Source organism: Alnus glutinosa, chromosome 7 (genome assembly GCF_958979055.1).
Source record: "Alnus glutinosa chromosome 7, dhAlnGlut1.1, whole genome shotgun sequence".
NCBI classification, from domain to species: domain Eukaryota; kingdom Viridiplantae; phylum Streptophyta; class Magnoliopsida; order Fagales; family Betulaceae; genus Alnus; species Alnus glutinosa.
The window spans coordinates 29733984-29757065 of NC_084892.1; the positions used below are offsets into that span (position 1 = coordinate 29733984).

At 34.4% G+C, this 23082-nt stretch overlaps 2 protein-coding genes across 5 annotated transcripts; both read right to left on the minus strand.

Moving 5' to 3' along the window:
* Positions 1 to 7053: 7053 nt before the first annotated feature.
* LOC133874002 (uncharacterized) lies at positions 7054 to 13054 on the minus strand. 3 transcript variants are annotated; one of them, XM_062311823.1, is made up of 4 exons: positions 12454 to 13050; positions 9992 to 10313; positions 9351 to 9486; positions 7054 to 7172 (listed from the first exon to the last, which is right to left on the minus strand). In XM_062311823.1, coding segments are annotated over exons 1-4 (918 nt in total). In that variant the 5' UTR covers positions 12912 to 13050; the 3' UTR covers positions 7054 to 7170. The 3 variants fall into 3 exon arrangements, with proteins under 3 accessions (XP_062167807.1, XP_062167806.1, XP_062167804.1); XM_062311822.1 differs by lacking the exon at positions 7054 to 7172 and having other exon boundaries at positions 9117 to 9486; positions 12469 to 13054; XM_062311820.1 differs by lacking the exon at positions 7054 to 7172 and having other exon boundaries at positions 9117 to 9486.
* A 1223-nt stretch (positions 13055 to 14277) lies between these two features.
* Positions 14278 to 19049, minus strand: LOC133872744 (probable serine/threonine-protein kinase WNK5). Of its 2 annotated transcripts, none has more exons than XM_062310336.1 (7): positions 18218 to 19049; positions 16693 to 16958; positions 16347 to 16570; positions 15890 to 16047; positions 15481 to 15784; positions 14938 to 15294; positions 14278 to 14846 (listed from the first exon to the last, which is right to left on the minus strand). In XM_062310336.1, the coding sequence occupies exons 1-7, from the start codon at positions 18305 to 18307 to the stop codon at positions 14497 to 14499; spliced, it is 1749 nt and encodes a 582-aa protein (XP_062166320.1). In that variant the 5' UTR covers positions 18308 to 19049; the 3' UTR covers positions 14278 to 14496. The 2 variants fall into 2 exon arrangements, with proteins under 2 accessions (XP_062166320.1, XP_062166319.1); XM_062310335.1 differs by having other exon boundaries at positions 14278 to 14849; positions 18218 to 19048.
* Positions 19050 to 23082: the final 4033 nt, after the last annotated feature.

Consider the following 23082-nt stretch of genomic DNA (forward strand, 5'->3'; position numbering starts at 1 on the left):
AGAGCAATGCATTGCACATCAAACTACTAATAATCTTATGGGAGTTGACTTCAAAAAGGTGATAGTTAGCTTAAATTGAACTTAAAATCATTGCAACTTCTGCAAAACATGCACTGTTCTTTTTTTCATCTAATCGAAGCTATTTTCATAGATTTATGATTGTATAATTACGGCTATCAGCTATAGCAGTTGAATTGTTAGAATTCAAGCAGATAATAGAATCCACGTGTTCAAATATTATTTTGATTGTTCAACGACTTGCCCGACAGGTAGACCTCGTATACAGAAGCTCTTTCACAATCATTTATCTAGCAATTCGGACATATAAAAAATGGCTAGAATCTCAATTCTAAGAACCGGAAGCCTTACCCCACCCCACCTCACCCCACTCCATCCCCACCAAATTTTTACCATGCCTAGTAAGTACTGTGAAAGAGGCTGAAAAAGAAAATGGGACGTCACTTTTGGAGGTATGGGTTCCTTTATTTTACACATATATTTCCACAACTAAATTTGGTCCTTTATGGAGGGTTTGTTTTTTCCTTTGCCTTCTTCCTAGAAAAAATCCAAAAGAAGAAAAGAAGATACTCTTTCAGGACACGATTCAGTTTCGGCAACAGAAACATAGAGAAGTCTCCGGGTAGTATGTTCAGCTTTCTGTTCTCTCCATCAGAGAGAGAGAGAGAGAGAGAGAGATAGTGGAAAAGCTGTAAATTCAAAACCTTGAAAGGTGAAAATTTTGAATCTCTACAAATAGTGTGAAACGGCAAAAGCCTTGCACTGTTAAAAGGTGGTTTCAAAATTAATAACTCTGCCTAAAGTTATATTAAAGTTACTTCGAAGACCTCAAAAGCAATACCAAATTTCCAAAGCTCAGAATGTGTACTAAAAGCATGAGGACTTCCTTGGCTTTATTGATAGTAATTATGCTCGTCACAGATATTTATCACATTTTATTTCACATAAATTGATGTAATATGTTTTAAGTGAACATATATAAAAAATAAAAAAAAATAAAAAAAATCATTTAAAAGAGTAAGATTACTCTTGTTTAGTAAATAAATAAAAAATAATTTTTTTTCTTCTTTTTATTTTCTGTTTATAAAACAAAAATATTAATAAATAACCTAAAATACAAAAACACTTAAAAACATTTTATATTACCTTCACATTTACGTCATGTCAACACAAATTTTTTATTTTTTATTTTTAAAAAAAATATGCGTCTAAAAAGCATTAATAAATGGAGCAATATATTGTGGCCATACTCTAGATGGCCTTCAATATCAGCTGTTGTACCTTATGCAAGCAAAAGTAAAAGTCTTTGATTGCCTTAAATTATGTGGCAATTAACAGTTTGAGCTAATCCATGGCAATTGACAAGAAAACACTGAACCAAGTGTCGTCGCTTTGCGGGACAAGGAGGTGGCAAGCTTGGCACACCTACCAAATAAAATTAAAAACTTTTTCATTTTCTTAATGCAATGAAGCTTATTCCAAATGCTCCCTAACTTTGCGGTGTCAGCTATTGATTTTCATTGACTTATGAATTAAACCTCTTTTTAGAGTTATTTTATGCTGATATACTACCATATTTTTAATAAAAAAAAACCTACAACTTGATTTCTTTATTTTGTTTTTATTAAAATAAAAATGGTGACATATCAGTATAAAAAGACACTAAAAAAAGTTCTAGCGTTCCTCATTTTAATTACGTGTTAAGTTTTTTAGACTTGCCAATAAAGTGTTAAAAATATACCGCTTACTTGCTCTTGTAAATATTTCATTTCTTTATAAACGAAACCTTATTAGAAGATTTTTTTTCTTTTCTTTTTTATAAGTTTTAAACAAATTGACGTGTTTACTAAATAATTGAAGTGTTATATAATTTGCCGCATTATTTCCACATTATTTTATAAACAGTCGTAGTACCTTAAACATTTTCCACTCTTAAAACTAAGCTTCTAAAAAAGTAATATTGGGATTGATTAAAAGTGTTAAAGTATTAATTAAATTTTGCCATTTCTATTACCTTAAGCTTTTGAAAAAATTGATAATTTAACATGGTATCAAAATAAATGTCCTGAGTTCAAAGTTGGTTTTTTTCATTTACACTCTCATTTCAATTAAATATTTCACATGTTGAGTTTCATTTATTAAAAGTGAGTTTGAATCTACGAGTGTGAAGGAGAATATTAAAGTATTGATTAAATGATTAAATTTATTTTTTTCTACTTCGTTAACCTTTGGAGATGAGAAGTAATTTTTTATTTTTATTTTTTTAAAAAAGTAATTATTCTAATCTTTGTTTTGGATCCCATTAATTATAATATTTTGTCTTTTTCCCTCGCAACGACTTCAAACTCGCCGTAAACCAATCCCAAGAACAGGGCGTGTTATATATATGTTAGCGTATGGAACAAATCTCACGGCCCAATCATAAAGAATTACGAGGTAATTAACGACACTCTTTAACTTTGGTGACCTAATTAAATTGAGTGCTGTTAGAATATATATTACTGCTTTCATTAGTTATAAGATTTTTACGACTCAACTTGAGAATAATCGACGGCAAATTAAACGCAATAATTAACACATAAAATTTCAATACTTTTGGTCTTCTCAATGTTCGTGTTCCGATACAGAGTCAACCAAAACAAAAAAAACTCACATGGAAACAAACAAACAAACAATAAAACAAACATGGAAGCAGCTTTCGATCAGGAAGAAACATGAACAACATATATACCGGGAGGGAAATGGATTTAAATATTGCAACAATGGGTTAGCTAGCTTTTCGTTTTCTAGTGTATTATATAATATAAATTATATAATATATGGATTAGACTTGAACCACAATTATTGTTGGTATGCTCTAGAACAAGAACACAACAAATTAATATGATTTGATTATCAGGAAACGCTTAACAACCATGCAACAACTTTGGAAGTTTTTTGTGTACATTTCTTTCTAAATCAGCACTTTCTTTTTTTTAAAAGAATTTTTACGAGATGTAGTGTGCACGCATCCTTAAAGAAACATTGCCTACGACAATTTAAAGCCGAAAAAATTATTTTATTTTTATTTTTGAACAATTCAATATCTTCTTCATTGAAAAAGATATACTAAAATTAAATCACGGTCTAGGGATAATAAGATTCCTTCAAACAACAACATAAAGAAAACTAGGCATCGATCTCCTCCAACCTTGCATCATCAATACACTTTGAGGATGCATCCTTGGCAAGAAAATGAGCAACACTATTAGATTCTCTATGGCAGTGGACAACTCTTGACGATCTAAAACATTACAGCTCTTGCTTGATAGTTTCCACAAAATGGCGAATGCTGATGAAGTGTGGAGGTTCCACATGAAGCTCTTCAACAACAACTAATTAACGCATCTCCTTCAAATATTACGTAGAAAAAACCAGCCTATATACTAAAGATAACTTCATTTATAATATACACATGTACCAAGAGCTTCAACTTGTAATTTCAAATTGTGTGAAATTACAAAAATGTTTCCGTGTATAAATAATTGGCTCATCTCTTAAATTAACAGGAGAGGATCCTAATGCGCCCTTAAGTGCCACGTCACCTGATGCATTTATATATTCAAGTGGCCTACACATAGGTCACATCTTATTGTGCTTTGGAGTTATGTAATAATTATGTTAAAATTATTTTTTTAACATTTTTTAATAATTTAAACCACCGATATTCATTAACCACGTCAGACAGAACCCACCATTAATTAGATGAGCAAGATGGTGGCGTGGCGCAAGATGCTTTGTCTGGTTGTGATTTAGCCCTCGAACCCAACCCAGAAACAATATATACGTGGCAAAATGGTAACAACGAATCAAAAAGGACGTCAAAGAAAAAATAAAAGAAGAAGGGAAGATTGGATTGGGGGTTTAATTTTTTGCAGGTTGTGTCGGCGAGCCGCAAGGAGAGACTAAGTCAAAAAGAAGACAACCTGAGAAGCGTCAATGACAAAACAAAACATAAAATCCGAAGATTCTGGTTTTTGCTTCGTCGCCATTGTCATCTGTGTCACCCCCAGAGTTTTGTATTATATCATATGAGGCTGGTAAGCACCAAAGCAGCGCCCATGCATGCATGTGGCTGGGGCTAGCCGGCTAGGTCGACCCTATAACTAAGCTACCTTTCAATAATTGTACAACATGCGTTTTGCTAAATCTTACACGTGTATAAGCAGGCCAGGACTCTATGCTTCTTACTCGTTGCAATCAAACTATTCTATTGCATTTCATTGCAACACTTCAGTTTCACATCTAGAGAGATGAATTATATATTTATATAAAATAAGTAGTGAAAATATAAGTAAAGATATTCTACTAGCAGTCCCTATCGCACTAATTTCTCATTATGTAAGATTGAGATTTACAAATAATTTTAGGATAGTTTCAAATTAATTAATTAATTAATATTTTAAAGTAATAATGTAGCTGTGATTAGTGCTTTCACTAAATCATTATTTAAACAGTTTAAGATTTTTAACATGTAAAGCAAACGGTCGACGATGAGTAGGAGAGTATAAAAAAAGTTGAATGTTCTTGTGGGATATATATGCATGATATACTTGTAGATCGAGGTGAGAATTCGGGTTCTTGTCGTAGGCCTACAACAATACGGATTGATATGAATACAATTCATTTTAATTAATAATGTCAAATCTAACAATCTTGATACGACTTGTTTAATAAAACAAGTAACAATAACTTGTTTAATAAATAAATCGTGTTGGATTATAGTTAATACAACCCGTTTTGACCAGTTTAATGTATTACATTGAATTGACACAAATACTTAATTAATACGACTTGATTAAGACAATTTTTATATCTTATAAACACTAATTATATATATATTGATTATACACCTTCCCAAGTTTTTTTTTTTTTTTTTTTGATTGTGTACGCTAATTGTGTTGAGATTATTGGTATATGTGTCATACATTGTTAACCTAAACTTGTTTTATTGAGTATAATGGTTGTTTAATTTGTCATTGTTATATTTTCATGATCAGAAGTATTAATTCAAGAATTTTCAGAGACACACAGGAGAAAACTTCACTTTTAACCTAATTTTTACGTAGTGATAATAAACTCATGAGAACATTAAGAACAATGAAAATCTTTCGCTTGAAATCATTGAAGATGGCAAGAAATTTGAGAAAAAAACATTTAACTCGCGAGGTGATAGGTTTCACTTGATGTGAGAAGTCAGGGGATAAGTGCACGTGTGGGAGACAAAAATCTTGGGAAATCTTAAATTTGGACTTTTGTGATTGTAAACCGTAATACGGTGGCTCATGTGCGCATGTCTTTTTTTCCTTCTTATATTTTGCCCCCGTAACATGTACTCTACAAAGAAGACAAGCCGATGCGACAAGCGTCGGTGACTTTCCGGTGCCTATATATATATATATATTTAATCAAATTAATGGAAAAAGAGCTACAAAGGGAAGCTTCGCTACTTTTGGTCGGGATTGAAGATAGAATGCGAGACCAATTGAAATGTTTATGGACACTAAATTAAAAGTGGTTAATTTAACTAACAAATGTGCTCGAACTATTATTACTGTCATATTATTTATGTTTGTCCATGCATGGACTCTTATCAGGAATTAAGATTATGTCTAGATTGTTAGGCACCGTTCCAATATATATTAGTGTTGCAGGGTCACTTATTTTGAGCGGTTAAGATTTACTTGTTTATAAGTTTGTCTGTATTGTTAGCAATTTAAATACCCTAAGTACAGGGAATTAACCAATATAATACTACTACATTCATTAAGTTCATGCATACTTTATCTTTTCTATTCAAGTATTTTTTTTTTTTTTTTTTTCATGTACAAAGACAGTCAAAACCCACGTTTCTTTGAGAAAATCAAGCATGTGCAAATGATATCGAAACACTTAGAGAACTTTATTTCATGTTTGAAGAGATTGGAATTCTTTTTAATTGGTTGCAATTTGGACCGTCCCACAAATAGCAGGTTGAAAAACTCAACTGTTATCGAACTTTAGGCTACTCTATACAAATAGCGCGCCCCACAACCCTCTTTTACGTAGATAAGCAATTAGAACAAGAAAATTAAAATTGCTTGAAAATATTATATTGAGTGAAAACATTAGTTTTAAGTGGTTTTACTGGCTAGTTTTATAGGCAGAAAACAGTGACTTTATTCCATTGCTCCCGTTTGATAAGGACCCAATAACCACTTGAAGATTTTCAGTCTGTTTCCACTTAAGGGATGAACTGTATCACATATTTTTTGTTGTTTCAAATGATGTCGGATGCAGAGCATTTAGAATCTTAGATAGGCCCCAATCAAATTTTGTTATTTACTAATGGAAGACTTTTTGCAAGATTGTGGTTTATAATAGTTACCCGATGGGACGTGTTATTCAAATAAGTTGCTCATTCTTTTGGCATAATATATATATATATATATATATATATATATATATATATATATATATATATATATATATATATATATATATATATATATTATTTTTTATGATACTTTTAGGGTATAGTTTTTTAAATTTTAATTGGTAGACGTTTTGAAATTAAGATTGCGATTTGTAACAGTTGCATATAGGACGTGTTATTAAAATAAAATGTTTATATTTTACGAGAAACAAAAATTAGTCCCTCGATCAATTTTATATCTTTAAAAAAAAATCACTCACTAAACTTTTATCTTTTTTTTTTTTAAAAAAAAATTAAATTAAATCTTCTGTTAATATTTTTTTGTCTAAATTATTAACTGAGTTTTTACAGCCTTAACTTTGGCTAATCATAATAAATTACCACGTTTCATTGAACACAATTTTTTTTACAAATCAGTTTATAGGAAACTCATACAAATCGGTTTCCAGAAGTGACGCGTTCTTTAAATTATTAAAAAAGCATGTGAGAAACACATGGTTAAAAAAACATGTATTTCTCACATGCAATTGACACATATCGCTTTTAGAAATTAGTTTGTAAAAAATTTATGTTCCATTTCTTACATACTATTTGCAATAACTTGCTTTCGTTTGTCGAGTAAGGGCCACGCACCTGCTGGAGGAGGTGGAGGCACAGGAGTAGGATCCTTGCTGCTTCATCGCGGCCTCCACCCACTCCTCTGCGAGGAGATGGAGTAGATCCAGACTATTAGCAGTTAAATTTTTTTAAATTAATAAATTCAATAATTCAAAAAAAAGTATGAAATTTTTTTTTTTAACGCAAGATTGGGGAAGGGAGAAGGAACAGTAAACATGAGTTAATTATACAACAAATGTTTCAGCCAGGATCCTGCAGGGATTATGATGGGACTCTCATTTTCTTACCCGTGATACAAGGTACTTGATGTGCATGTACATTTACAATCTCATTCAAGTGTGAGAAATCTATCAAGGTTTTATCATTAGATTCACGTGGGCCCTCAACTGCGACATCTCAACCAAAAAACATCATCTCTCTCGATCTTCTAAAAGGGGTGAGATGAAACTGTCAGGGTTAGAAATATCACAAGTAATGAGCTTCCAATAATGAGCTTTCAAATGGACTATGATTCCAATAATTTGGTTGTCCCAATTGATAGTATAGTTTATATGTCTGAATAAGTTTTGAATAATCCGTCTATTAAGTTAATAAATTTCGTTAGTTTATTACGTCATATTTAATGGTGCAATTTTAGTGACATGGTACAATTAACTGGAAAAAGGATCAATGGTGCAATTTTGATGGATGAAAAACAGGTTCAGAGAGTGATTCGTAATTATAGTTTACTACAAGGAAGGCCACAATGAATGATTCGTAATTTAGGTCAACCCTAAGAACTAATGATGCAATTACGAATCATTCAGTATACCCAATGGTGCAATTTTAGTGATGTGGTACAATTAATTGGAAAAATGACCAGTGGTGCAATTTTGGTGGACGGAAAACAGGTTTAGAGAGTAATTCGTAATTATAGTTTACCACAAGGAGGGCCACAAAAAATGATTCGTAATTTAGGCCAACCCTAAGAACCAGTAGTACAATTATTTCAAAATTTTATGAAGACTTTTTTATATTTGTTATCTCCTATTAGAGTAGCAAATTACTGAAAATTTGATCCTTTTCGTAGACTAACTTGACCTAAAAAAAAAAAAACTGAAAGCACCAAGCCACCAACGTACCTAACGAAGAATTGAATTTAAATGCAATCAACCTGCCACCTTTTTTTTATCCTTGTTTTCTTGTCATATGCTCGCTCGATTCCTTCCATCCATGGTTGAAGTAACAAGTCTTTTAGAATTGGGATTCATGTTATTACGCCTAATCCTCTTCTTTGAGCAAGCTGTGAGAGGAGTCACCTCCCCAAGAAAGGCCACCTCGTAACTCTCATGTGACAGATAATTGTAGAATATCCCAATCGAAATTGTAGGAGATCCTAGTCGTGTTTGAAAGTCCAATCAATGGCAACATTTCGGGGAAGTAGAAGCCTAAAATTATTCTACTATAGTCTTTTCACCACCCAAGATGGGACCCTTTGCACTATCATCTGACATCTATCCAACCCTAGAAAGAGAAAGTTCATCACACATTTGATTCCACGACGAATATAATATTAACAGGCATTTGTATGAGTTGCATCCCATTCAAATCAGCTAAATAAGTAGTACATTGGCAACTCATTCAGTGATTGGCACTAATTGCGTAAAATCTTAAAAAAAGAACTGGATTATATATATATATATATAAATATGGAATGATTCGGACGATAAGCTCTGAGACCATATAGAATCATATAATAATCTGAAGAGATGAAAGTATCAAATAAATACATAGAATTAAAGTGTTTCGGCTCATTACCTACGTTCACATATCAAAGCTTTTTTTTTGCTACATATTTTTTTTTGATTATTTGATTGTATATAGGACTTTGATCTAAATGTTACATATCTTTCTACTTCTACATTAATAACAATAAGTTTAATTTACACAAACTATCTTATAACTATTGCATTTTTAGTTATTATAACTCTTGTCTCAATACAATTTTCATAAATAATATTTGCAATTCACTGCACGAGCAGAATAATACAACAGTGAAGAAATTTTTGTTATTCTTTATCAAGCAGCAAGACAAACTTTGTATATAATTACCAGGAGACTTATCTAAAAAAGACAACAAGAAAACTTCTTGAACACTAGTCATATCAACACATACGTACTTATGTTTGTGTAAATCATGAAAATGCATAGACAAAAACTTTGTATAGAAGTGTAATGACGAGTGCAAGCAGGATCTGGTCAGCTATGGAAATTGTCTTACAGTTTTTGTCAAAACTCTGATATATAGTTGAAGACGAATACTTGAGCTCTACGAAGTAAGAGGCTGGGATTCCTTGGATATCTGGTGGAACGATCATCTGCCCGGAGACACTTTTGAATTCGCCCAGACTCCATTCCTGTTGTCACAAAGTCAAAGTTTGGTTAAAACTGTTCTCACGAGTCACATTGACGTTTGTGAATGCAGTGGGTTTCTGTTTCAGATGGAAATTGGGCTTAATTTGGTGTATCTAAAATATGGACTTTCTTTTAACCCCTCGGTCACGTACACTCTGGAAAGCCCATCCCCGTTGTTGCCAACAATAATTTTTATGGGGCATCATTTTCTTAATTACATTGATATTTCACATTAATTTAGGGCCGGCAATTTTTACACAATTCTCGAATTCAACAAGAAATTAATAGGTTAGGTTTGAGGAGTCTGACCGGTTTAATTAAATAGGTTTGATTAATTGCGTAGACACGATCCTAATTAATCCGACATGCAAATTTGAATTGCCATTCCTAGACACTGTAGCAGCCAGAAAAAAATAAAGTTTTCTCCTAGTTGAGAACATGTTCTAAAAATAAATGTGAGTTTAATAGACTAAATTGAAGAACCAATTTAAAAAGACACCAAATTACCTCTAGCTGTTTTCCGACAGTGACAACAATTGTGTCTGGGCCTTGTTCAAAAGACAAAGAACCTCTCTTGGATTGAACATAAAATTGAGAATGCTGGGCAGGAAGGTGGAGGGTTAGAGCACCATCATATTCGTTTTTCTCATTTGGCAACAGTGAATTTTGTTCCATGAGGAGAGTATTGTGATCGTATCTGTGTAAGGCAAGAACAGTCTCCTTCTCTTGGATTCCATCCCAAAATTTCTTATCCACATCTTCTATGAAAATTCGAATCAACTGTCTCCCTACTGCATCAAGTTTGCTCGCCACGTTCTCCATAATTTGCCTGCAAATAAGGACGATAGATAATTAGTACTAATGTGGATTATTTAAATTAGAGTGCTGATACGGGTACAATTTTAATTACAAATTTCTAATTAAATTTACATGTGTAAAGTTGTATCACATTACACAATTGCCATAGGCGTTTGTAACGGAATTGTAGTAAAAGATGTAGTGCTCTACATATTTTATTTTTAAATTAAAATATTAAATGATATGTTTGGATGCATAAAAAAAAAAAAAAAAAAAAAAAAAAAAAAAAAAAAAAAAAAACAAACAAACAAGCAAGCAAACAAACAAACTCTACTTGCTACAGTTTTGAGTCTTTTAAACCCGATGCTAACCTAAATTCACACCAAATTTCAAGCGTGAAAACCAAAATTCCAAGGCACTTTTTCAATTCCAACGCAAGTCAGATGCCCAGCTTTTGTTTCATCATACGTGTCAGATGCGTGAAACAGTCTTGAAATGTCCAAAAAAAATGGCTGGAAAAAAAAAATCCATCCCCGAGTTATGGACCTCGTCCTTAGCTGAAATCCGGTGGAAGGAGGTGTTGTTGAAGGATATCGAATCGACCATGGAAGGTGACGGTGGCGCCTAGAGTTGGGGAGGGTTGGCGGAGGGTGACGTTGGCAACAGTGCCGGAGCCTGTGAGGATGTAGATGCCCATTTTTTTTGCATTTTCTCAGCATTGGAATTGGTGTTATAGCAAATTATTTATTTATAATTTATTCATATTTATTTACATTAAACAATTTATTTCAATCATTATTCTACATTCATTTTCATAACTCCAATCATTCTATACAACTTTTCATACCTCCAATTATTTCTTACCATGGTTTTCCGTAAAAAAAATACTCTCATACAAGTATCACCCAAACATAATTTCAATTACAATTTAAACTTTATCAATCATCCAAACATCTTATTTTGCATCAAAATTCGCACACTAAACAATAGTTGAATTCAAATTTTAAAAATCAAACATTCAAACATTGTACCATAATTTGTCAGAATACCTCTATGTTAAAATCTTATAATTCTAACCGCTCTTGTTAATTAAATAGTTCAAATATTATCACAATAGCATTTGAGTTTTCTAGTGACTAGGAGTAGGCTAGATCCGCCCAAACCCCGCACTACCCAACCCGTCCATCCTGCCCTACGAAAGCGAATTTTAGGCTTAAAATTGTAGATTTGGATACAAAATCAAATTATCCGTGCAGGGCGAGGGGGGTCACAGGTATAACATTTTTAAAATATCGAGTACCGGCCCTGCTCCATCCCGCACATCTAACACTAAGACCTAAAAACACCATAAACTACTCGCTCCTATAAATGGATTTGCCTTCTTTGTACAGGAAGAGAGACGAAAAGAATTACAGAGATTGAATGTTGATACTGTTTGAGAAGAGCATGATGTTGGAGGTGGCTAGTGTGGAGGACAAAGGAGTCCAAGCTCTTCTTCCTTGCCTTTGCCACCATATGCGGCATCGTTCTGGGGGTGATCGGGTACGGCGTGATGCAGGTCACCAGCATGCGCAACCCCGAGCTCGAAGCCTGTCTCTGCTAGAACGCCTGCCATGAAACCCTCGTACGTATTTTCTTTTCTCTCAATCTTTCTTTCCTTTCATTTTTTTTTTCGCATTAGCTTTTGTCATTTGGTTTATTCTAAGGTACCCACCGACATAACACCTAGACAGAAGTAGAAACCTTGGCCTGAATCAGATTTAGGCCAAGGATTCTAATTTTTGTCTAGGTAGAGGTACACACAAAATACCCGCCCCGCCCCGCCCCACCTCGTTCAACCCGCCCTGCCTAACTTGAGACCCAGCGGATACTACTCATTGTAGCCGGGCCACAAGTTGAGTTTTTACAATCTGTAATGTGCAGGTTCGGGTGTGAAAATGGCCAATACCCGACCCGCCCCGACCTGTGCCCACCCCTACTAAGGACAAGATCTAAATCATTTGATTAAAAATAGTGGTTTAATATTTTAAAACCATTAACATTTATGATTTATGTGATTAGAAGATTTCAGGCCCAAACTTCAACAAGTTTGGACTAGGTGTAGGTAGGCCCAACTTAACAAATTATGGTATCCGATATATATTACATGTAATTCAAAGTTGCGAGTCTACCTGAAGTTCCGATACCTTTCGGTTTCTGACCCGATAAACTTTGGCGCCGATTCCAATCTTTCGTTCCGAGAACGAGCCCACAAAATCTCCTTCCGATTCCCGTTCCGCTTCACCAAATTCGGAGCGTCCGAATTTCGGAAGACCGGCTCGGCTTCTTCCACCAAAGACCTTAACTCCTCGCCCGAAATCCCGTGGCCGCTGATCCGAAACACGCCGTAATGCCTGGCCGACTGGAGGATCCGATCGATAGAGTCGCGGCCTCGGGACGCGAGCGATCTGAGATCGACATCGGACGGAATCGGATGACGTGTGGTTGCCGGCAATGCGAGGTTGGGAGGTCGCAGCGAGTGCTCGAGGTACTCGGTAAAGGTCTGGTTGGCCGCGGAGCGTGATCCGGCGGCGGTGGGGATGGGAGACGGAGGTGGGGCTAACGTGTTCCTCGTGCGCATAGTAGCCATGGCAGCCCACGTTTGTAAATGTTGGAAGCTGGAAAGGAAAAAAAAAAGGAAGAGGAGGAGAAAGCGAGAAAGAAAATGCAGGGCTGGAGAGTGGGACCGGGTGGTGGTGGTCGTAAATTCGTAATGCACGTTAGGCGTAGCACGCACGTCTACCTTAACTACGTTGTTAGTGTATGTTTATAGTTGTTGATGAAATCTTGTTATATAAGGTTTATCTCTTGCTCTACTCGATTTAGGCTGCTCAAATGGGACCTATGATCTGTTGGGTAGGGAAGCATGTGGAATGAGAATTAAATTTACACGTGTTTAAGATATATATATATATATATATATATATATATATATATATATATATATGAAAAATGTTAGATTTACAACACCAACACAACAACTGTACAACAACCCTTCACATGATGTTGGATCTTACACTGGGGCCCATCCTCATGTGATGGGTTGTTGTGTACTTGTTGTGATTGTGTAGTGCAGGAATCAATAATGGCACAACACCAAAGCACATTTGGTGGGATCCAATGTGTGGGCTCCACTCCAATGTGCCTTGGTGTTGTGCATTGTGAGTGTTTTGATAATTTTTCATATATATATTGGAAAAGCCCCTTGCACAAAGTCCCACTCACATGGGTCCTACCAATGTGAATGGTTGTGCACAACTTTATTGTGCAGAGATCAGTCCCCTATATATATATATAATATATTTTATAAGGATGTGTTTTAAACTCCTCATTTTACAGCAACTAATGCAACTAATTATAAGCAGACAAATCATCAAAAATCAAAAAATATAATAGACATGAAAACACTCAATCATTTTTAACAAATTAAAGAAATGACGATTTCTACTCCACTTTGGGCGGATTCTGGCGGTGGCGTCCGGTGGAATAGGTGGGGTGGTTCAACCTTCAATAAATCCAATGGGGTTTCGTAGATCTGGTGGTTTTTTGTTTTTTGTTTTTTTTGTTTTTGAACAGATCTGGTTGGGATTTTTTTTTTTTTTGTAAGTGATTGTTATGGCCCGAACTTGTTCATGAGAGAGAGAATGCATTAGGGAAGATGCTAGAAGATGGAAGAGTAACAGTGATCCGGCCGGTTGGGTTTGGAAAAAAGCGAAAAGGGAGAGATCCCAGAAAAATTCGATGCTTGAAACAAGAAACCATGAAAGAAGAAAACTTGGATTACACACACTTGCTGCACTTTGGCTGAAACAAGAAACCATGTCAGCAAGGAAGCCCAAACGAAGTTTAATTCTTGTTTAAGGACCAAGCTTTTAACAATTTATGGTTCAAATCCCAAACGAATCATGACCAAAAGTCAATAATATATGATTGCAATTAGCTTCCCCCTAAATATATAGCAGAACATTCAAATCTCTTCATTTTACCTCATCATTAAGTTTGATGTCAATTTTTTTGGGTCCAATTGTCCAAAATAAGAAGTGCACACTCTTGAAGTTCACAATCTATATATACATACAAGCATTCATGCTTAAAACGTACCAAAAGGAACGCGAGAGTCTCCATCAACTTACAAATTAACGGGAGACTCAAACCACTTAAACAGAAACCTCGCCTTAAATCTCGCCTGGTTCCTGAAACCCAATGTTCTCAATGGCTCCAACGGTATTGAACAATCGCCTCTTGTTTATCTCCTCCACCAGAGATCGGTGCAACAACTGGCTACGTACGTCCACAAGTGACCGCATCCTAGTTAGCTTCGGAGGCAGATTTGAGCCATACTTTCTTCTGTCTTCAGGGCAGAACCTTGTAGACTTTCGGGCCTTCGCAATATTACAGATGGGTTCTCCTCCTCTGATAATACTCAAATCATGATCATCTTCATTGCCCGAGCAGTAACTTAGATTGGAATACTTGAAGGAGTTCAGAGAGCTCTGAGAACTTGCATCGTCATTGCCAAACAAATCTTCTGCATTACAATTCAAAGTTATCAAATCTGAGATGTACTTTTTACTGATTTTGAGTGAAAAATACCAGAAGAATTAACATGTACGTACCTTGAAGCCAATCACTGCCAGAGGCCGCGTTGTTCCCACGATTATGGCTCTTATTGGAAGAGCTGAAAGCTGGGAGACAAGATACAGAGGAAGAACAGGAAGAGGATGAGTAGAAAGGATGGTGGGTGCCATCATCATCTTCTTCTTCTTCATAGCTAAAGCTGTGCTGATTATGGCATTGGGATGAGCCCCAATCCTTCCAAGTTGGAACCAGAGAAGATATCTCTTCCTCTATCATCCCAGCTATCTCCAGTGGCTCCCAGTCGCTGATTTCCAATTCTTTAACCATCTCAATCGCTACGTCAATTGCTGTGTCGTGCACAATATCGAAGGGAAAGTATATGTTCCTAGCATGGCCTGAAATATTATATAGAAAATGTTACCCGTTTGAAAAATGAAAACGGCAACAAACATAAACCAGAATATGCCAAAAGAGATTTATTTATTTCTAGAAAAAATCCTAAATCGGGACAAACAATTGCAGCGAATCCCGATTCGGATTAAAAATCCGGATGCACATGGAAGAGAGAGGCTTTCACATACTGTCCTTTTCAGAAATTTGCACTTTGATGAAAATGGTATCCTCTTCCGGGTCCAAGGTTCCCGTGATTGTCATATCTGTGCTCCTTGTAGGATCAGGCAACGAAGGCGGCGACTCCACCACTTTTCTATTGGACATTGACTTCGGACATGGGATGGGCAACAATCCACCTTCATCAGACGCTAGAAAAGGATCCAACAAAAGTTCTCCGGCCGGCAACCTCTTTGAAGCAGTCTCTAAGCATTTCCCAACAAATCGCCGAGCTTCCATGTCTTGAATTCGATAGAACGCATTGGGCAACTTTCCCTAGTAAATCAGAAGAATTTAATATAAAAACGGAGACCTTTTCTTTCTTAATTCTCATGCAGTTAATGTAGGAAATTACGTACGGCAGTGAAGGCCTAAGCTTACCGAAGTAACTTTCTTGTATATTTGGGCCGGGTTGGAGCACTCGCTATAGGGATACTCAGAAGTCAGCATCTCTAACACACACATGCCGAAAGAATATATGTCTACTAGTTCATTGTATTCCTCCTCGTACAATTCTGGTGCCATAAATTCCGGTGTACCTGATATTAAAATTAGACAAACAAATTAGCTAGATTAACAATTATGGCCGGAAATCAAAACCACTTTGTCCCGGCCGATTGCTGTCTGTTCGACTACAATTGTAAGATGCCCATGATGGAGCTTATCGATCTGTTGGAGCATATGTTTAGGCTGTTCGAAACCTACTCGACGACATATATAAGGCATATCGGAAACTTATCTCAATTGTCTACCTAATTTTGCATTACAATTGAATCGAAACAGGCCAGGCAATTGCAAAGGATCATGATCCAATATTAGGGAGGGAGGGAGAGATTGCCTATGACACTGTGGGCATGTTGGGACCCACGAAGGATGGCTGCAAGGCCCAGATCACCAATTTTGACTTGTCCAATATGGCCATTGATGAAGATATTGTCGCATTTGAGGTCTCTGTGTATGACAGGAGGATCATGGCCGTGCATATAAGCAAGACCACGCAGGATTTGGCGGGCCCAGCTCTTGACTGCTCGAATATCTACTCGCTGATATTTCTGCCTGTACCTGCATGTATATTGTATCACGTCCCATTGTAATTAACATTTAACCGTCATAATTAAATTAAAACTCTATTATTTTTGTCCTATATATTAATTAAAACGAAACAATTAATAAAAATTAATTACTCTCTAAGTGTTCCGGAGGTAAAAATTTCGCTGACGAAGTTAAAAGATGTTCGATTAACATCAACCCAAGAAGCATAGAATCGCATGATGGAGTCATGATCGAGGTTCTTGAGAAGGTGAACCTCCGAGTAAAGCCGCTGCAATTCCTCCGGTGAATGAAAGATTTCCTTGAGTTCAACTTTGTTCCACGCCACCTCTATTCCAAGAACCTCGTCAAATGCCCTATACACCGTCTTCACTGCTCCTTTCCCAAGAATTTCCCTGAACTGCATTCACGCAAATATATATTAACAGTTTAGGCCCTATTAATTGATTCACTTAATTATAAATTGCATAATCAATTTGTACAATGACTCCAAAAAGAAATTCCAAAAAGATCGAATAACTAGTAATTAAAGTCACTGTATGGTAAAGCGTTTGGCATTTAAAACGCAATTTGGCATTCAAAATCACAGTTTAGCATTTAAAATTGGGTGTTTTCAAGAAAGCACACATTGCCTGCGATTTGAAAACACATATTTTTTAAGTGTTCAATTACAATTTTTTTAAAACGCAATCTCAAACGATTCATTTTCTGCGATTTGATTTAAAATCGCCATTTTTATTTGCGAAATCGCAATATCAAACGCATACTTTATCATTTAATTAATATTATGACATTCTTCCTCACAGATATGCTCAAACTTCCTCTGAATAAGTGAACTCCAACACAAAAATATTCAACTGAAATAGTACGTGAATTATAGAGACAACTCAGACAAAGTTCAAACTCGTGATTTTTTGTTCTGATAGATCAATACCATGTTAAATCACAAATAATCTCATAAGTTTAAGTTGATTAAAAAAATAACAAATTTAATCTTTTAATTAATATTCTAACAAATCCGTCCGACAACATAAATTCTCCTTAAATTGTTTTCGCTTTACTTTTCACAAAATCGCATTGTCTCAATGCAACAACCCTAATAGACCTTTTTGTGTTCCTATTTTTTTTTTTTTCTCTTTGTTTGGTAAAGAAGCCAATGTCACTCGCCATGAATAGTGGTGTGGACTCTTCAGCCCATTGGCAGGACAGGGTTGGTGTAAAAAAGGTCGCGTTTGTTGCGGGCATCATCATGCCATCCAAATGAACCAACAATATTTATGAGATAAATATTTAGATATTAATAATCTTATGAAGTTTTAACCCATAAGATCATTTATTGATAATTAAAAAAAAAGAAACCAACATAAATCCAAAACTTAAACCAATAGCAAAAGATAAATTTAATTATTAATATTTTAACACAAAAAAAAAAAAAAAAAAAAAATTGCAAATATGTCTTCGATCGATCTAGAGCAGCACTGCACAAGTCATACGTTAATCTTTCTTGAATAAGGTAAATTCCCGTGCATGCATATGTTTTCTAGAACAGGCACAGATGGGAAGATGATATAAATTGTGAAAAACCAAGAAAAAAGAAATAAAATAAAATTCTATGTATTTTATCCAAAAAAGAAATTCAGAATGATATTAATTACTTACTCGGCCATAGCGACCAGATGGATCAGTTTCAACGTATCCAAGCTGAGCCTTGGCTCCATCAACGAATCCTCCTAGCCGTGCGTTGTACATAGCTGAGAAATCAACCGCTAGCTTTTTCTTTTGTTTCTTCTACGATCGATACTTGGTTTATATATTAATTATAAAATAATATTTTTAGACAAAAAAGATGAAAGAAGCTGCAAGTACTGCGTGCTAGATGATTCGAGGCTTTCCCTCATGGTTTTCGTAGGAGAAGACTCCGAACAATAACCAGAAAAGCCTCGAGTAATCAACACTTAGCATAATCCAAGCCATCTCCACAACCCCACGTGAGAACTCGTAGTAATCAGGAACCATTTGTCTGATGGAGAAAGAAAGAGACAGAGAGCGTGAAGGATATATATAATCTATATCCTAGATTTTAATTTTTTTTTTCCTGACAGGAATAAAACTAGGAAATTACTGTAAAGAATTGAGTGGATGTGGTGGGGAACTAGGAAGAGAGACTGTTTTCTCGTCAGCCAAGGAAGAAAAAGACTGTCGTGGGGGCTAAGGTTGTTGTCGAGAGGAAACTGATGAGAAGATGTTTGCGGACGAAAATGAATCGTAAAAAGCTTTTCAGAAAATGAAATGAGTGTATATGGGATTTTGGGTTGAAATTACTTGGGTTCTAAATTTGAAGAACCTGTGGCCACGCTTTGACAGTACCATTTGTGGATGTACTGAGAGCAATCCCGAAATTAGATTTCAGACAGAGACACAGACAGAATTCGAAGGGAAAGATTGAGAGAGAGAGAGAGAGAGAGAGAGAGAGAAGTTTCTGAGAGATGTTTGGTTGCAAAAACAAAAGTGGCCGGGTTAGGAAGAAGAGGTGGTGTTGATGGTTAATATCATAAGGGGGCCCATACGGGTCCAGAAGATAACGGAGCTGAGGGCAGGAATGGAGTAGAAACTTTTATGTACAGAGTTAATTAAGGGATACAAAATTTTGTTATTAAAGGGTCAATATGCTATTTTTTTTTTTTTTAAAAAAAAAAAAATCTAAAAAAAAAAATTACTTTTAGGAATTGGAGAGGGTATGGCCTATATATACCGGCCCATAAATCCGTTCTTGGCTAATGGGTTTTGATGAAATCCAAACTACAAACAACGGCCGTGTTGGACGGAGATTTTTTAATAATTTTATTGTTTGAATTGTTAGTAATTCAAAGAAAAAAATGTGAAAAAAAAAAAAAAAATTGTATCTATTTGCTGATCAGACAGATAAATTCTAGTTGTTTCACCCAAATTACTAGATGCGAATTTCAAGTGAATAGAAGTTAACGGCGTTGGTTTTTTGAATAAATTTCAAGTGAATGGAGTTAACGGCGTTGGTTATATTTAATAACATAATCACTCCATGTCTGTATGGGGAAGGGAGAGACTGAGCTTGTGGTAGTTGATCAGCTTTGCTGGCTGAGCTCAGAAGCTAGCCAGGTCTTCAATTCGAAGCATACTTAATTCGCCCATTCTTTAATGCGTTTACCGGTTTATTATTGCATGCATGCATCTTCAAATTAATTAAGATCTTTCAGGTCTCACATTTTTCAATTAAGATTCAACACTTGACATATGCAAATGCAAAAATAATTCACATATATATAACATCCTATAAGAATATTAGATTAGGGAAACCTATATATATATATATATATATATTGTTTTATACATACAATCAAGTCATTACTTCATTCAATTATTCTCTTTTGGTTTTTTTTTTTTTGGTGATTTCTTTTACCATATAATTGGTTAGGATATATGTTTTTTTTTTTTTTTTTTAAATAAATAAATAAGATTTTGAACACAATATGTTAGCATACCATCTCATTTCAAAAATTTAAGAGTCACTTTATGACTATTTCCTCGTGACAAAACTTGTGTTATGTAGGATGGAAGGTGAGACGGTCACATCAGTAATTAAAAACACCGGTATTTGTACAATAGTACTTGGCACAATCCAAAGCTATTTCCTAATATAAAACTCAATCAACCAATCAATCAAACTCACATGTACACATTTTAACCAATTCGACTAGATGCTATGTTTACCAAATTAAACTTATAAGAGCAAAATTGAAATTGATGAAAAAAATGATAAAAGACAATTGGAAGCCCCCAACCTAGTTGAGTCCTTGGTCTAAAGTCTAAACATAACAATAGGGTTGTTTTATGCACGGCTCTTATCTTTTAAGGTCAAATATAATGTAATGGACTTTTCTCAAAATTATCAGAAAATACTTTTCCAAGTTTATTTTTCTATGAGAGAGTTGTCTTACGTTCCTAAATATTATCTACTTATCTATGTCAGTTTCGGATACACATACCTTTCTGTTGAACTACAGCCATTCATTCATATTTTTATATGATAATATTATACAAAGCTTTTAGTTGCCAAAAATATACAAAAAGAAAAAGCTTTGGAAAAGTCTCTCACCACTGATTTTTTTTTTTTTTTTTTTTTCTCTCTCTCTATATACGTGTCGCCCCTATTTAATATTCAACGATAAAATAAAATAAAAAAAATGCAACATCATTGGTCTAAACATAGGGGTTGTATGTTGATGTCATTGACTTGTTAAGAATTGAAATTATTTTTCATTTTTAACGCATTTAGTGGGCAACAATTGAGGTTAATTAAGTAGAGACAGACAAGTTCGCCATGCCCCATGATGGATGGTTTGTGTCCACATCATCCCATTTGGCGCATTCAGTATTTTCTTTTTTATTTTTTATTTTAATGTTACCATTATCCCTTTACATAATTTGAAAATGATAAAGTTTTTTTCTAAATTAGAATTTTAATTCACACAACTCACTCCATTAAACTTATATCTGTTTAAAAATGCATATACAAATCACATAATCTAAAAATATCAATTTATAGATTAGATCTGATCTAACCAAGTTTAGAGCAAAACTGACTCTTAAAAAACCTAACCAAGACAAATTAAGAGCTTGTTTAGCTGCTTAGAATTTCAAACTTTGAATCAATAACTCTTTAAATGTTTATTTAATTTTTTTTTTTTTTTAAAAAAAAAAAAAAAAAAAAAAACTGAAAATGTCATGATCGAATTGATATTATTTTTATCTAGATATGCTTACGGTTTGAGTTTATATCAATTGTTTAAATAATCTCACACAATACTAATTTAATAGCAGCAAAGTCAATAATTTGACCAAAATTGATATATATATATATTTTTTTAACTACAAAAATACCTTTAAACATTGATAAACATATATTAAAATATTAATTAAATAATTAAATTTTTTATTTTTTATCTGATAAGTTTAATATGGTATTAGAGTAGAAGTTATTAGTTCGAATCCCGACTCTATAATTCATTCTCATTATATTTTACATGTTGAGCCTTATTTATTTAGAAAAAATTTGAGCGTACATGTATAAAAGAATATCAGAATATAAATTAAATAATTAAATTCACATCTTCCTATCAACTTAAACTTTTATAATAAATATTAATTTAACAATAATTCTATTTGATTTCTTTTAGTAAAGGTAGACTTTAAGAATCAAGTTAATAATTCTTACAAAGATAAGACACGAATATCAAAATTTCCTACTTAAAAGGTCGGAGTTTTAGGATGTTTCCATGGAATCTAATATGTTCAGAAAATTTTTGATTTAAATTATTATTATTATTATTTTTTTAAAAAAAATAAAACATTCAAACTTTTGAGTTCTTAAAAAATATCAAGTCTCATTCTAAACTAGGAGGAGACTGACAATTTTTAACACAACTCGCAAACTCAATACCAACCCAACACTAAATTAGCAAGTTCAAATTAAAGAGTCTGACTCGTTTAATTAAATCAGTAAGATTATAATTGATCCATATAATCTTATATTCATGCCTCAAGACAATCCAGACCCAACACAGAAACACGGATTGCCACATGGGATTCATCATTTAAGACTATAAGTTTGTTGGGAAAATATAAACACAATACCAAGGCAGCTGTAAATTTTAATCTGAATAGCAAGTTTACCAGCAAGAGATTGTACAATGGCAGCTCAAGAAACACTTATCATCTTCACTGGTGCAACTTTTGAGCGGGCCCCTAGTGAAGAATGTTGGGGTCTCCATCACATGTTCCAGCCTGTGACCACAATTGTTTCTTCCTGCCACCATATCACCCCAACAGTTCACCCCATTACCAAGATGTACAAAAGGGGCAAAGCTTCTCCCACGAGAAGTTGACCATACTATTTAGGGTTCGACAATTTTTGATACGATCTGCGAATTCGACACAAATATGACACAAAGTTATAGAGTCTGAATTTAGGCTAAACAGGTTGATCAGTTTATGACACGTTTATAAACGAGTCAACCTGCCAACCCGTTTATTTTTGAAATATCAGAATGAGGCACTATTCTCGTGATTTGATGCTAGAATGATAGTAACTTACAGCAGGTAGTTGGTGACTTGGTGCTAAGGAATCTTAGTTTAAGTCAAATACCCCATTATTGGCTCATATATTCTTAATCAAAATTCAAAACCCTTTTTTTTTTTTTTACTTAAAAAAATAAATTAAAAATTAAAAAACAATTAAGTCATGTCGACACAACCCATTAACTGAACAGGTTAATCGTGTCGTGTCGGATAATCTAGCTTATAATCGTGTTGTGTTCGTGTTTCTTGTTTCAACCCAATTAGTTAATTGTGTCGAATTCGAGTTAGCCTAAACGGGTTAGCGGGTCAATCAGGTTGACCCAAACCCGACACGATTATCCATTTTGCAAGCCCTAAATTATTATCCAATACCCAATCCTTCTATTTTCAGTGCCTGCAACTTACAATCA